At 45.2% G+C, this 13,668-nt stretch overlaps 1 protein-coding gene across 1 annotated transcript in view; it reads left to right on the top strand.

Annotated features, from left to right (window-relative positions):
- DCC (DCC netrin 1 receptor) overlaps positions 1–8,019 on the top strand; it is a gene marked incomplete at both ends in the record, with an annotated part of 357,065 nt that extends 349,046 nt beyond the window's left edge. Inside the window, 2 exons of the mRNA XM_084304310.1 lie at positions 7,185–7,327; positions 7,930–8,019. Coding sequence (XP_084160436.1) covers positions 7,185–7,327; positions 7,930–8,019 — 233 coding nt within the window. The remainder of the gene's footprint in view (positions 1–7,184; positions 7,328–7,929) is intronic.
- Between the last annotated feature and the right edge of the window lie 5,649 nt (positions 8,020–13,668).

Raw genomic sequence — 13,668 nt, 5'->3', positions numbered from 1 at the left:
GAGCAAATGCTAAAGCAGTGAAATATTCTGTTGTGCTGGCCTCCGTCATGTGATGAAAACAAGTTACTGGGTTATATATGGTATTAAGACTACTGTATTCACCCTTATAGCAAAATCACAATTTCTAGCGTTTAGATTTGTGTATATCTTTATTTCTGCTCTCCCCCCGGCTATTTTGTGGTGTCGGGGGCTATGTATTTTTCTCTCCGTGTGGCTTCTCTTGCTTTTCCCAATGCACTTGTCCTCATAATCATTAGCCAGACTGATGTTGGCTCCTTTAGCAACTCTTTTTAGAAAAGTTTGCTCGGTGAATGTTGGCTTCTGTTGGTGCCCCTGGGCAGTGGGGTGTGCAGAAGTGATGCTGGTCCTCACTCACAACTGGATTGCTCCAGCGGTACCCACTCCTAAATCCCACTGCTCTCAAACTCTTGCTTCTTTTCGCTTAAACTGGGAGGTCAGCCACCTTTTAAATTCAGCCGGACAACTAAAAGGAAGTGAAGAGAGAAAACATTAAAAAAAGATGTTAAAAAACAACGTTTCATTTCACATTCTGTGTATTTGATGCTTCCATTAGCCCGATAGCTCGGCCATATAAATACCATGAAAGGGAAATTCTGCAGATGTTTTGTGACTTTCCAAAGCTCATGATTAAAGGTTCTTAGCAATTTCCATGTTGGAATAACTCTGCCTTTCTCAACCTGATAGATAGAATTAATTACGTTCTCCCTACGTTTTTCTTGGCCTCGAGACGTTTTAACACGTCCTGTGTAAATGAAGCAGTCGGGCCATAAGGAATGGATTCATCACGACTTAAATCTATTGAACTACTCTTTGCTTTGCTGTCCTATTTTTTAAATGCGTGTCAGTCAGGTGTTGTAGCCCTTCAGACAACACAGAACGAATGGAACAAGCCTGCAGAATTCAGAAGGGGAAAAAAGCAAGAGAGGGCTGCAGAGATTTCCAGCAAAGACTTCAGAAAGCAGGAACCTGAAGTTAAGAGGACCTTTCTCCATCAGCCATGGTGATTTTGGGTTTTGGAAGCGTGAGGCACGAATTTTTGACAGCTGTTGACTGACAAGGTTGAGGGAGGAATATTCAGACGACAGCCCTAGAGCTGGTATCTCTCACCGATCCTCGGGCAATATTAGAGTTGAAATTAGGTTTTGGATCTGGCCCAGGGAATAGATGAGCTCTTTCTTGGCTTTGATTGACCTGCTGCTAAAAGAGGGTATCGCCTCCGATATTTTATCTATTCAGTATATCTCTGTATAACTAGCTGTTAAACTATATCATCTGGTTCATAAAAAAAAAGACATACAGGCATCATTATTCAGTTCTGGGGGATTTGGCCACGAGGGTAGGAATAAATATTAAAAAGGCCACGCTCCCAGTGTTGGGTCATGGCTTTAGCAAAATCTGAAGCTAAAATTTGCCATTTTTCTTCTTTTTTTCCCCCTAAATTTTTACTCGATCGCCATCAATCTGAACTCTTTGCATTAAGCCCTTCCTATTGATATTTCCTAGGAGATCTCACCTTTTCGTCACGGCTTGGTGAGCAGGCACTTGAGGTTCCTAACACTTATTCGGAAGGCGTGAGACTACGTCCGTGATCTTTCCAATCCCCACTGAGGCTGCCCTCACTCCTCGCTGCTAATCATGTGCACAGCCATCGAAGGGATTTGACTCAGTCCCCTTTCAGGTTAAATAGAAAATGTTTGATGGAGTGTCGAGCTCATTGCATTATAGATACGACATAAATCCCACAAATGGACGGGAAAGATTTTTATTTTTTTTTTCCCCACTCACAAATGAAAATTCCTTTTAGGTCTTTCTGATCAGCTGCACTTTAAATGCGCCTGAATGAGGATGTCATTTTTCTTCCCCAGAAGCAAGTGATGGGAAACGCTGCCTCCGAAGTGGTGGTTTTGATATGGTGTCACCGTGCTGTAACTTCAACCTTTTCAAGCTCCTTTGCCTTTTGTGAGACTATAAAAGTGCTGCATTTTTTTTTTTTCTATTGCTACTTCACCAAAAAAAAAAAAAAAAGTATAGCTGGAAATCCAAATTCTCATCACTTTATCTTTGCCTCCTTGGGAAAAAAAAAAATAATAAAAAATCCTTTGTTCCTCACAAAGCAAGTGTTTGGGGCCTCAGTAGATACTGAAGTTACAGTTATCCCTAGAAAAGTGAATATAGGAATAATGCTGTTATATTTCATGGGCTTGCTCTTGCATGAACAGAACTTTCTTCTTATTTTAAAGTGTAAATATCCGAGGTTATGCACTCTCCAGCACACTGTACAGTAAACACGGCCTATGGATTCATGGAAAATATGGGAATGACTAATTCTTGCATGTTTTATTCTGAAATCTTAGTGCTTTTTTGTACTCTCAACTTCCAGATTCAAAAGCAAATCACTCTTTTATTCCTTCAGCCTTTACCTCCCACCCCTTCGATTCTCGAATGCTTTGTCCTCCGTGTTGTTTTCCATGAAAACAAGCTTTCTCCATTCAAGTGACAAAGAAGTGTCATAAAAGGGTCAGCCCTGTCTATTAGAGGAACCTGGCCCCGGTGCAGTGAAGTTTAATTAGCACAGGGATAACTCCAGCCACCTGAGTTGTCTCATTAAAATTGACAGGGCAACTGGAAGGTGTAAAGTGAAGTCAGGACGGAGGTGCTGGTCTGGGTAAGTGAACTGGTTCCCCTTTGGTAGAAATGACCCATTTCAATGGAACACAGCACTGAATTCCCTAAAAAAAAACATAAAATAAATAAAAAAATTAATGTAAATCCTAAAAGAATACTTCTTCCAGCCAACAGGTCAGTTTTACCCTAAAAGTTACTTATCCCGTTATTATTTCTAGCAAATAGATTTTAAAAAAAACAACCACGAAGAGCATTTGAGAAGACAAAAGAGCGCTATACCAAATCCCTGCCGTGTTTCCACGTATCCGAGCAGCCTGTGTTGGTTTTCTCTTGAAATGCCCTTTCCACAATCACAGTTTATGTACCTGTTTTGAAGCCCTGGCACGTAAAAAGGTGTGAAATTCATCAGTGCTACTTCAAAAACCTCCCCAGTAGGCAGTCCCCTTACTTGCTCGGTACTGTATTTTTGCGAGTGATTAAATGACTCCTTTCTCTTTCTGTGTTTTATTTCCCCTTTCGCTTTATTTCTCCGACTCTCAGAGATTCCTAAATTAAACTTTGTCTCTTTTTAGAACAATTTCCCTTGCGGAATGAGCCGAGCCTCTATTGATTATCACCTCAAAAGTCATTTGCAGAAACTCAATTTCACGATGAAAAATATATTTTTTTTTCCCCAGCTATAATGTAAAACAGCGAAGGCTTCGTATTTTTCATACGGTTACGTACTCTGTTCTCCTGAGAGGCGCCGTGTTACTTAAATGGGAGCACTCTGTCACGGAGAAACAAGCAAGCCCCGTTATATATATTGGTCTCATCTTTATGTTTCAACTTCTAAGTCATTTAAACTGACACTTTTTTATAGGTGGAAAGGTGCTGGTTAGAAAAAAAAAAAAAAAAAGTGGTAAAGGTATGAAACGTGGGAGCAAGAAAAGATTATCCTTGTTTAATTACATGTCTGACCTTACCTCCTGATTTCTGATTTTGGACTTTTATGGTCCCGTTGTACAGGACACGTCTTGGCACTCTTCGCTCTCCAAAAATCCTCAGTGCTTACGAAATTAAAGTCCTATCTGCACCCCAATATATATCCAGGATGGACAACAGCAGGGCAGAAAAAGACTATAACAGGATTTGGAGGTATTTGCAAAAGGTATTTAAGCCATCTGTTGAATAGCCCACTGAAAAGCGGCTCCTCCTTATAAATAAAAACATGAGCAGGAGCAGAGGGTTTAGGCAGTCTGGAAACCACTGGCGAACCAAGCTCAGAAAGCTTTCCATGAAATAGGAACTTTCCGCTATGCTCAGGAGTCAGTTTTTGCACACACGCACAAAATCCACACACTTTGGGATTTCCAGTAAGACTCAGAAACCTCGGCCGCCTCCAGGATGCTCAGCCTCGTGGGGCTCCTCTTCTGGAAGATGGAGTTCAGGCGTGCTGGCCGAGAGAGAAACAAAGGCTCGCTGTGATCAAGGGCTGAAAAAGAGATTTTCGTCTCTCCTTTCCTTTTGGCCACTTTGAAATCCCTGTTGTTGTGCTGGCGGCTGATAAGAGTTTTGGCATTTGGGATGGAAGACTCACGAGGACAAAGGGCATTAAGGATTGACAGGAGTGCAGAGCCACACAAAAAGGGGTCAGTGCGCAGAGAAAAATTGCCGTGAGATACCAAAAGAAATCTCTGCTACGCTCCATTTTCAGCTGCCTCTGCAGACCGAGTGATCTTCAGCTGCAGATCTCCAGATCTCAGGCAAAGACCTTGCCTGACCCAAAACACTGTTTGCTTTGCTGAAAAACCTAGAGCAATAAAAACAACCAGTTTGACAACACTTTGTAGGACGGCATTGCTATTTACCCTGTTTCTACCCAAATTTTCTTCTCTCATACCTCTGAAGATCACAGTTGGTTTCTCCGAGGCACTTGCAAGCTTGTGTTGAGAGCTGTGCAGGCTTTTCTCTTCCCTCATTTCCTGCGATCAGAGGCAGCAGAATTTGCAGCAAAGCTTCCCCATTCTTCTCTTTCAGAGAGATGACTCGTTCTCAGATAATTTTAGACTCCTAATGAATGGGTGGCTGCTCCGTGCCAGCCTTGGAAGCTCACTGTGCAGCCAAAAAAGAGTGAGAGGATCTTCCGAAAGACAATTCATCCAGGCCCCTTGCTGGGGAAGGTCACCAGAGCAGAAGCTTGGCAGAAAGGTCTGTGCAGTTCTCCTTGTGTTATTACAGCTCCAGCTGTATTTCTGACCTTCTACAGTAATAGATATCATAATCACACGCCCATTTTATGTACCAAAACTAAGTTTTGGTACATAAAATATACATAAAATGCATAAACAAGTTTTGCTCCTAAATGAAGATCTTGAGGAACCTCACCAGAAGTCATTTTGAACTCCATCATCTTGAGGAACTCCACCAGCACTCATCTTTAACTCCAACCCTTTTCCATCATGCCCAATTTCTTGGCATTTCTCCATAAAATAGCTCCTTTCGAGTTCTGCATTCATCTTCATTTTCCTAACCTCTCATTGAGGGAATGCCAAGCAGCCCTCCCAAGGTATCGCTATCAAGAGGATGGATGCTCTCTTGGTTTTACTTCATGTCCATCGTCGTACCTCTTGGCCTGACGTGCACAAATAAATAGGTTTAGCAAACCACCTCTTTTGGGCTGACTCGTCTAATTATGAATTAGAAACACTGCTGTAAAACACTTGCTGGAGAACTTGAACTACCCAGCTCCGCACAAGGCAAATCGTCTCTGCGTCATTTTAGTGACAAACAGCACGATTCACCTGTTGCTTTCGCGAGCTAAAGGGCAAAGAGACGCCCAAACTGAACGTATTCATCATTCTTATGGCTTCTCATTAGCAAGATCCAGGAGAGAACATCTGCCTTTGGTGCAGAAAAAGAGGGTCTTTAAGTCCAATTACTGCAAATAATGAGTCGCGTATGAGAAACGTGGCTTTTACCGCAGGATTTACAGGAGTACGACTGAAACGCAGGCTGCATTTCACTTGAGCTCCTCGCCGTCACAGCAAATATTTGCTTCTCCACGAGCCCATGAAAACCAAGCAGGCTGCGACGGGAAGCATCAGAAAAGCCTATTTATTTATTTATATGTATATAAAGATATATATATTGGAGGTAAGAGGGCATTAAGAGGGCAAAAAGGACGGGAGATGGATACCATACCTTGGAAATAAGCCTTTTTATTAAGAAATGGAGGTGAGAAACATTCCCTTAAAAAGCTGATTTGAATGTGCATCACTTAGGAGATTGAATCTCTGGGGATAGCTGCTTCTTCCCTGCTTACTCGGAGATAGAGAAGTTTGAAGGGCCAGCTATTACGTGTTTGGTTTTTGGTTTTTTTTTAGCGATTAAACTGGAGCTAGAAGAGGTGAGTGTATCTCGGTGGTGATCTCTTTTAGCTCATATTAAGCTTTCACACTTCCCTAGCTCCAGCTATGAAATTATCGGAGATTCTCAGCCTGAAAGAAATGGTTTGTGAGTCCCTCCGTGTTCCTGCCCTTGTTTGCTGGGGCTCTCTCTTCATGAACATGCCGCCGGCAGCTCGATTTAGGGAGGCATTTGGCCCTCTCTTCTGCTCCACGGGGCTTTGGCTGCCTTAAACTAATTAAGAAAAGCACAATTATTTGAAACAGAGGCAGATTAATCTACAGCTCTTGTCTCCTGGCTACATACTTGGGCTGGAAGGAGCAGGAGGCTGTCACGGCCGCGGTGATTTGTTGGGATCTGGGGAGCCCAACGCTGCTCCATCCGCAGCCTCCGCCTGCTGGGGGAATTCTCCAGGTAGCTCCAGTCCTGGCTCAGAAGCTTTGCTTTAATGACCTGTTAACGATCTATAAGAAAACAGAGCTCATCAGGCAGGAGGAAGGGAAAAGGAACGGGTGTTTCAATTTGGGATTGAGGGGAAGGTGGTTCGGTGTTGTACGGCGGCTGGGTGCTTCCAGAGCCAGCTGAACTGGCCACAGCAAGAGAAAAATGGCAATATTTCATAAATAAATTAAGGAAATATTCAATTACAAACACAATACAACAGAAAAAGGGCAAAGAAATAGAACACAATAGAGTACAATAGAAAAAGGACAGGGAACTGGCTGAAGATCACGGTGGAGGAGATACTAAGAAAAAAGCTGTCCTATTAGGGTTTGTTATTTATGATTTTTTTGTTCCTTCTTTTAAGCCAGAACTTTAGGAGGAGCAGGCATGCTTGAAATGTCCCCATATTCAGCCTTAAATCCACGATGCGTTGTTTGAATACCCCATCTCACTTGGGTTTTGCAAGGTGACTTGAGGAATCCCTTCCCGTCAGTAATCTCTTTTGATTTTTCTTTTTCTCCTCCCGAGCTGGAATAAAAAGTCAGTAAAAATTTTTTTTTCAGGGAGAGATGAACTACATTTTTTTTCAGGCTTGCTCCATGACCCGCCTGGAGGCCGGCGCTTGCCCCGAGGGATTTCGAAGCAAAAATTGTCCCCTTTTTCATAGAGATATCTTCTTACCGTGCCTTTTTTTTTCCTCCTTTCAGGGCCTAACCTTCCCAAGGCTCAGGTTAAAACAGCATCCCTCGGCTTGGCAGGGAAAGCGAGGTCCCCCCTGCTGCCCGTCTCGGTGCCCACAGCCCCGGAGGTGTCAGAGGAAGGCCACAAGCAGACGGAAGACTCCTCAAACGTAAGCAGCACCTTGGAGAGCCAGCCTCATCGCCAAGCTCATCACCATGTCTTCCCTAATCCCCTATCCACACGTTAATTTTTCACTGATAGTGAAAAATTCACCTCGGGCAGCAGGCTGCAGCGGAGAGCTATTAGGAGGGCTGTAAAAAGTTGTGGCGAGCCAGTAAAACTTTTTTTTCGGGGACTTTAATGGACTTTGGGCATGTGATAAAGGGGAGAAGCGCTTAAATTCCCTGCTAATAGCAGCCACGGGACAGCTCGCACAGCCTCTCCTGAGCTGCTGGAGATAGGAGAGGGAAGGGGGGGGAGAACGGCGATAAGGGGAGGAAATAATTTTGGCAGGAAGAAGGAGGATACAGTAATAGCGATAATGGAGAGAAAAAAATAACCCCGAAGAAGCAGATAAGTGAAACGGAAGAGATGGGGAAATTAGAATAATCTTTTCGCTCCTATTAGGGCTCTCCGAGAGAAAGGTCTCGCGTGATCCAGGAGACGAAACGGTGCAAAAAAAAAAAGGAATAAGGGAAAAAAAAACAACAATATTCTAAGTATATGTTGTGTATCACTCCCGCTTATTTTTGTGTGTTTGTGCACCTGCAGGTTTACGAACAGGACGATCTGAGCGAACAGATGGCCAGTTTGGAGGGGCTGATGAAGCAGCTCAACGCTATCACAGGCTCAGCCTTCTAGGAGCTGGCGAGGGGACAGGTAACGATCCAGGAGCACTGCAGCATACCAGGATTTCACGCACACCACCCGCCTACATGACCCCATAACGTCGTCGCCTTCCCGGTTACCACTCCTTCAGCGCCAGGAAGGTTCCTGCAAAGTCCTCGGAGGAAAGATAAGAAGAAGAAGAAGAAGAAAAAATAAAAAATAAAAAAGGATAGTGATGGAAGTGTTACAGAACTGTAGAGCTGGCATCTTGACGTGATGAAAGCGTGGCAAGACGAACGAGGCCATCACCGCTGATGCCGCTGGATCGCTCGTTTTCATCTCCTAGTCTTCGTAGAGCCCAAGTTGTCCTGACTAACTCCTGTTTTACTCCGTAGAGGTCCGTAGCTTTTTCGTATAGCTCTAGTCTTACCTCACGCCAGTCTGGTTTGAAGCGTAGACCGTGCCATTAAGCAGGCAGCGTCGTAGGTCACTCGTCTGTTTTTCCTGCGTAATTACTGACTCCAGAAAGACCCGCAGCAAATGACCACGCCACCACGCCAAAACCTCGGAGCTTTTCCCAACAGCACAAACGAGAAGGCAAAACACGCTCATTTATTTTGTCACTGCGGCCCCTCGTCTCGCATGAGCTGCTGGAAAAATGCAGCCACGTTAGCAAGCCTTTGGAGATCGCCCGAGGAATTGGGAAGCTTTCCCCAAAACCACCTTTCCTGCTTGAGACGGGCTCCGGGAGCAAAGCAAGCGAGGAGCGGTGAGCAGCAGGCCACGGGGAAGTCTTCGGCGATCCCCTCTCCCTCTGGTCCCCGTGCTTCTCGGGCTGCTTATTGACAACGGGCTGAATGGAGTAAATTTTGTGTGCGCACACATTTTCTTGCAAAATTTTCGGCTGCATTCAGAGCTAATCCCTGTTTATGCAGCTGAATCACCAAAAGGGAGCCGATTTGCATATTTATCAGTTAGGAGGCTGCAAAACCCAATAAGAGGGTTTCAGATGAATTATTCCATTCAGCTCTGCCTTTGATTTCAAGCTTGAGTGGGTCATAATTTTAAAAGAGCATGGAAAGGATAGGATCTTTACAACCTAATAGCTCCTTTTATTAGGTGGGTAATTAAATGTGAATCTCCGAATAAAATATTTTGAGTAAAATGGCACTGCAACAGAAGTAATAATTCAGATTATTTTCTACGGCCCCGTGCTGTAAAGGAAAATCAGATGTCAAGGAGGAATTCGAATGCTTCATTAGGAACTCCAGTTGTGTTTGTGACAAAAAGCTCCTTAAAAACGCCTTGTTATTCAATTTGCTAAGATTTTAAGGAAATCTTTCTGGGGAGTAGGGAAATCCCGTCTGTACGGGCAGCTGAGCTTTCCAGCTCTGAGATTTGTTGCCAAAAAGACTGGAGTGAAAAGAAACGGCACAAAGCTTCCGGGCTGAAAACCCAGCTCAGCTGTTAGGACCTACGAAACCACTACCTCCGTTTTAACTCAGAGAAAAGAGGGCTTCATGCGGCTTTTGAGTAGCTCCCCTTCGATATTTGCAGAGATTGACATTGTCTGAAGTGGGAAGGTGAGGCTGGATCTGACTCTCCCTGATCCTTTAGAAAATACCTGCTACCCTGGGCTTGCAGCGGGCTATCTGGGAGCAGAAACAGCCCCCGGGACTTAAATCATGGGGCATTAATCCCCAAGTTTGGTGTCTAACAACCCCAAACTGCCTGGTGAGCCACCATCAGGTTTGCAAACCGGGTTTGGTTTGCTTTGGACACAACCCTTGCGGTGTCCAGGCGCTTTCTTTGAACGCTTTGGTATCGATCATCCTTTCTGTTTAGTTCAGGCATCGGCACCAAAGCCCCTCAAAGTCTGCAGGTTGATCTGGAGCTGCTGACGGTTCGAAGCATATCGATTTCCAGACTTGGCCCGTTTAAATCAATAAACTCCGTGCCAAAAGTGGTCTTCGTGTGCGCCGCCCCTGGGAAGGGACAACCCGATCAGCTCAGCCTGAGCAAGGCTCAACAACTCCTCTCCCCTCATTTTTTTTTGAATAAATGAGCAAGAAATTTCAAACTAAGTTCCGCATATCTCGGTAAAACTAAATTATCGCATATACGAACATCGACTTTCAGAAATTGTGTTTTTCTTTTTCTTTGCCTGTTTCAGCGGAGCCCTTGACCTCCCCTGAGCTCCATGACCCTAAAGGTGGGTGGTAGTCATCCCAAGGAGCCTTGGAGATGGTCCCAAGCATTTTTGAAGGTGATTTTTAGGCTGATTTTCATAGGATGCCTAAGGGCTGAGAAGCTCATTAGCAAACAGCTCATCCTACGCGTGAACTGCGTTACTTGCAAGCCCCAAATGAGTGTTTTAACACAAAACTCTTGCGTTGTATTTTGCTGATGCTCTGTTTATTTGCAGTGAGCTCGGCTTTGGCTTTCGACACGTTCCTCGGCTGTCAGAATCCTTACAGCCCGGGACTGTCTCAGCCGTGGCCACTCCCGGAGCAATGCAATGAGAAATCTGGCGAGGCTTGACAGGCTCGTGAAGCTCAACGGGAGCAGGGGAGATCATTAGCTAATTAGTGCAATGGGGCTGCCGTGAACAGGTGAAAAACAAATGAGTTAGCAGGCAAAAAAGATTTATTTTTTTTTATTATTTTGGTCCTCCTAGACCTAAAACTTGGAGCAATATCAATGGCTCCAAAGGCTCAGGGCTCCCCAGCTCCGTGTATTTGTCTGCCAACTGCTTCGGTGTTCACTTCTGGTTGAGAAGTTTCAGTCCTTTTGTGAAGCTGTTTATTTTTTTGGCAGGGGAAGGCTGATTTCTTGCGTGTCACGTTGGTTACATCACGATTCGGGGCTGGCCATCGGGTGTCCCTTCTCAGGGACCAAGCACACGGCTTGGGCTTTACCCCAGGGGCATTTAGAAGCACCCTTGGTACAAAAAGTGCAGGTGTTGGTAGGGTCAAAGCCAGCAGCATCACCCAGTTGGGCATTAAATCCACAAATAGGTGCAGGGAAGGGAAGTGCTCTGCAAGCAGGGCGAATGGCAAGCAGAAGGTGGCCGAGCTGCAACCCCTCGATCTCATTCCTGGAATGGATACCTTGGAAACTGGAGGAACCAAGCTTCGTTATTTATTTTTTCTCATTTTTAAGCAATCAAAGCCACTTCATTGGTGATCAGCGATCGCTTTTCCCTTCAGCTTTTCCCTTCATCTTCGTTTCCCCATTAGCTACTAAGTGTCCTGGTGTCGAACTGGATTCCCGGAGGTTCCACAACCTGTTTTTTTTTCAACTTCTCAGCAAAAAAAAAAAAAAAAGCATCGAACGCATCCTCATCCTGATCTTTGTTGGCTGGAGAACACGACACACAGCCCCCACGTCGCGAGGTGGCACAAGCCCACGGGCTCCGCCGTATGCTGTAGACGTCCTCGGAGACGCGAGGAAGCAAGGCCGGCAGAAGGAACAATGCTGTTTTTATTATTGTAAAATAGACCTGGCGATTCCTACATTTGCGAGTTGCCACCACGTTGGGGACGGGGCGGTTTGGGGCGGGGAGGGGGTGGGAGGGAGGGCGGACCTTTTTATAAGTAATATTTAATTTATTATTTCGAATGTTTGCTTTGGGATAATTTATGGGACGAGGGATACCTGGCTGGAAAACCTAAAGCAGGCTGTTAAAGCTGCAGTGTGCCCACGGCCCCGCGTGCCGGGCTCTGGCACCGCGTCGCTCACCCCGAGCCGGAGCCATCAGGAGGGTTGAGCATCATCACCGTGGCTGTCATGCACACCCGAACTCCTAAGTTAATTAGCTGGGAAGCCCAGCCTGCTAATTAAATGCTCTGACACTGGTGAAACTCGCCGTTTAAAGGGCTTCGCAAGGTAATTCAAAACTTCTTAGCAAACTAGTGATTTGTTTCTCTGATAGAAATGGGTAATACTACAGCTTTAACTAGCCTTAGTTTAAAAAAAAAAAAAAAAAAAAAAAGAGAGAAGAAAAACTCTTGTTGTTACAAAAGGCCTAAAGATGGCATTTTGAGCCGATAAACAGTTTCTTTAAATTGTCAGACTCTAGCATTGTTAACCAAATTAGAATAGTGACTGCAATATTTAAGTGTAAATCTTGTTCTATGAGAAAGGGAACTTGCTTACGGTTTAAAAAAAAAGACTGTTTCTACACACAATCTTGTATACTACTACATGAAGAAAAAGGGGGTTTTGTAATGCACTGTAGAACAGTCTCATAATTCATTTTTTATAGAAATGTTATTCCAATGGTGCATTTTTTTGTTTAATAAATAAAGTTTTGATACAATTTCCCTCTCTTGGTCTGGTCCATTGCCTAGCAAGCATCGGGCATCGGTGCCCACACCGCAGGGCAATGCCACGGCCCCCTGCCTCTGCTGGATCCTTCCCTGCTTCATTGCTGCCTCCTGAGCCTTGTGTAAATGCAGTTTGGAGCTTGGGGGCAATTTAAAGTGAATATTTGGGTACGTTCTGGATGCCACAGGGGTTGTGTCAGTGTGGGGAAGACACCACCAGAGAGGAAGTCTTCTTGCGCATAGAAAGACGTGGTACCACCATGCAAATGGCTCTGCATGTAGGCACTTTCTCACTCTTAGGAACTGGCCCCATACTGGCTAGACAAAAAAACCTTCAGGCCTTGGCTTTTTACTGTCACCAGCATGCAGAGTGCTAAAGCAGCTGCAGTGGCAGCTCCGCAGGACTGGGTGGGCTGCCCAGCGCTTTCCACGTCCCCGAGCTGCCTGTGATGGGCTTCCAAGACGCCCTTCCAGCTGGGTCATTTCGCAAGCTATTTTCCAGCCGTAATGAGCAGCTGGGTTTGGGATTTGTTTCTGCACCCCCACCGCCCATCGCACCCAGTTCCTGCTGCTGTTTCCCAGCTGGTTGCTCCACGCCAGAAGTGCCAGCACCAGCTATCCCCCGGTGCTCTGCCCCTCACAGGCATTGTGGCTTAGTATTAAAGTAGTTGCAGGACACAACCAGCCTTTAAAGCTATCCGAAATGCTGCTAGGTGACACCAAAAGGGACATGAGCAACCTCAAACACATCATTGTCAAGCTCTAAGTGCTCAACAAGTGGATTTCCACGGCTATCCCTGCTCTGCTTCAAATCCCTCGTGGGCATCTGGTTGTTTGATGGCATTTAGAAACCTCCCAGCCTGGGCAGCAAGAGGCAGGGAGAGCTTCTTGCAAGTGTTTTGGGCTGGGTTTTATGGATGTGTCATTAGAGGGGCTCCTACTGACAAATTAGAGTTTTATTACATAAGGTTTACTGTCAAAGAGGCACCTCGAGAAGCAATTTAATCGCTTCTTGAGCAAGAAGTTAAACCTCGGAGGAAACCCACCACAGTAAACAGGTTTTTATGTGGCAGGGGCATCGGTCTGCTGCTGCCAGCAGAATGAGTTCCCCTGAATGAAAACTGGAAATGGGAAATTGGGTTTTTGTAAGGCAAATCGGACCGGCCCCAGCCAAAAGAGGCGCTGACCCAAAATGCTTCCCTGAGGCTGCGCCGCGAGCAGGCCTCAGTGAGGCCTAGCTGGCAAAGGACATTTTTATGTACTTTGTTCCAACAGCCCTCATTTGGGTACTAATAGGTGGCTTCTCCCTTGATTAGGGGAAGCAGGGACAAGTCCTTGTTCTGAGGAGACTTTT

Source organism: Netta rufina (assembly GCF_964035555.1).
Source record: "Netta rufina genome assembly, chromosome: W".
Classification (NCBI taxonomy): Eukaryota; Metazoa; Chordata; class Aves; order Anseriformes; family Anatidae; genus Netta; species Netta rufina.
Note: the sequence above shows the minus strand (reverse complement) of the source record. Positions and strands in the feature narration are given on the sequence as shown.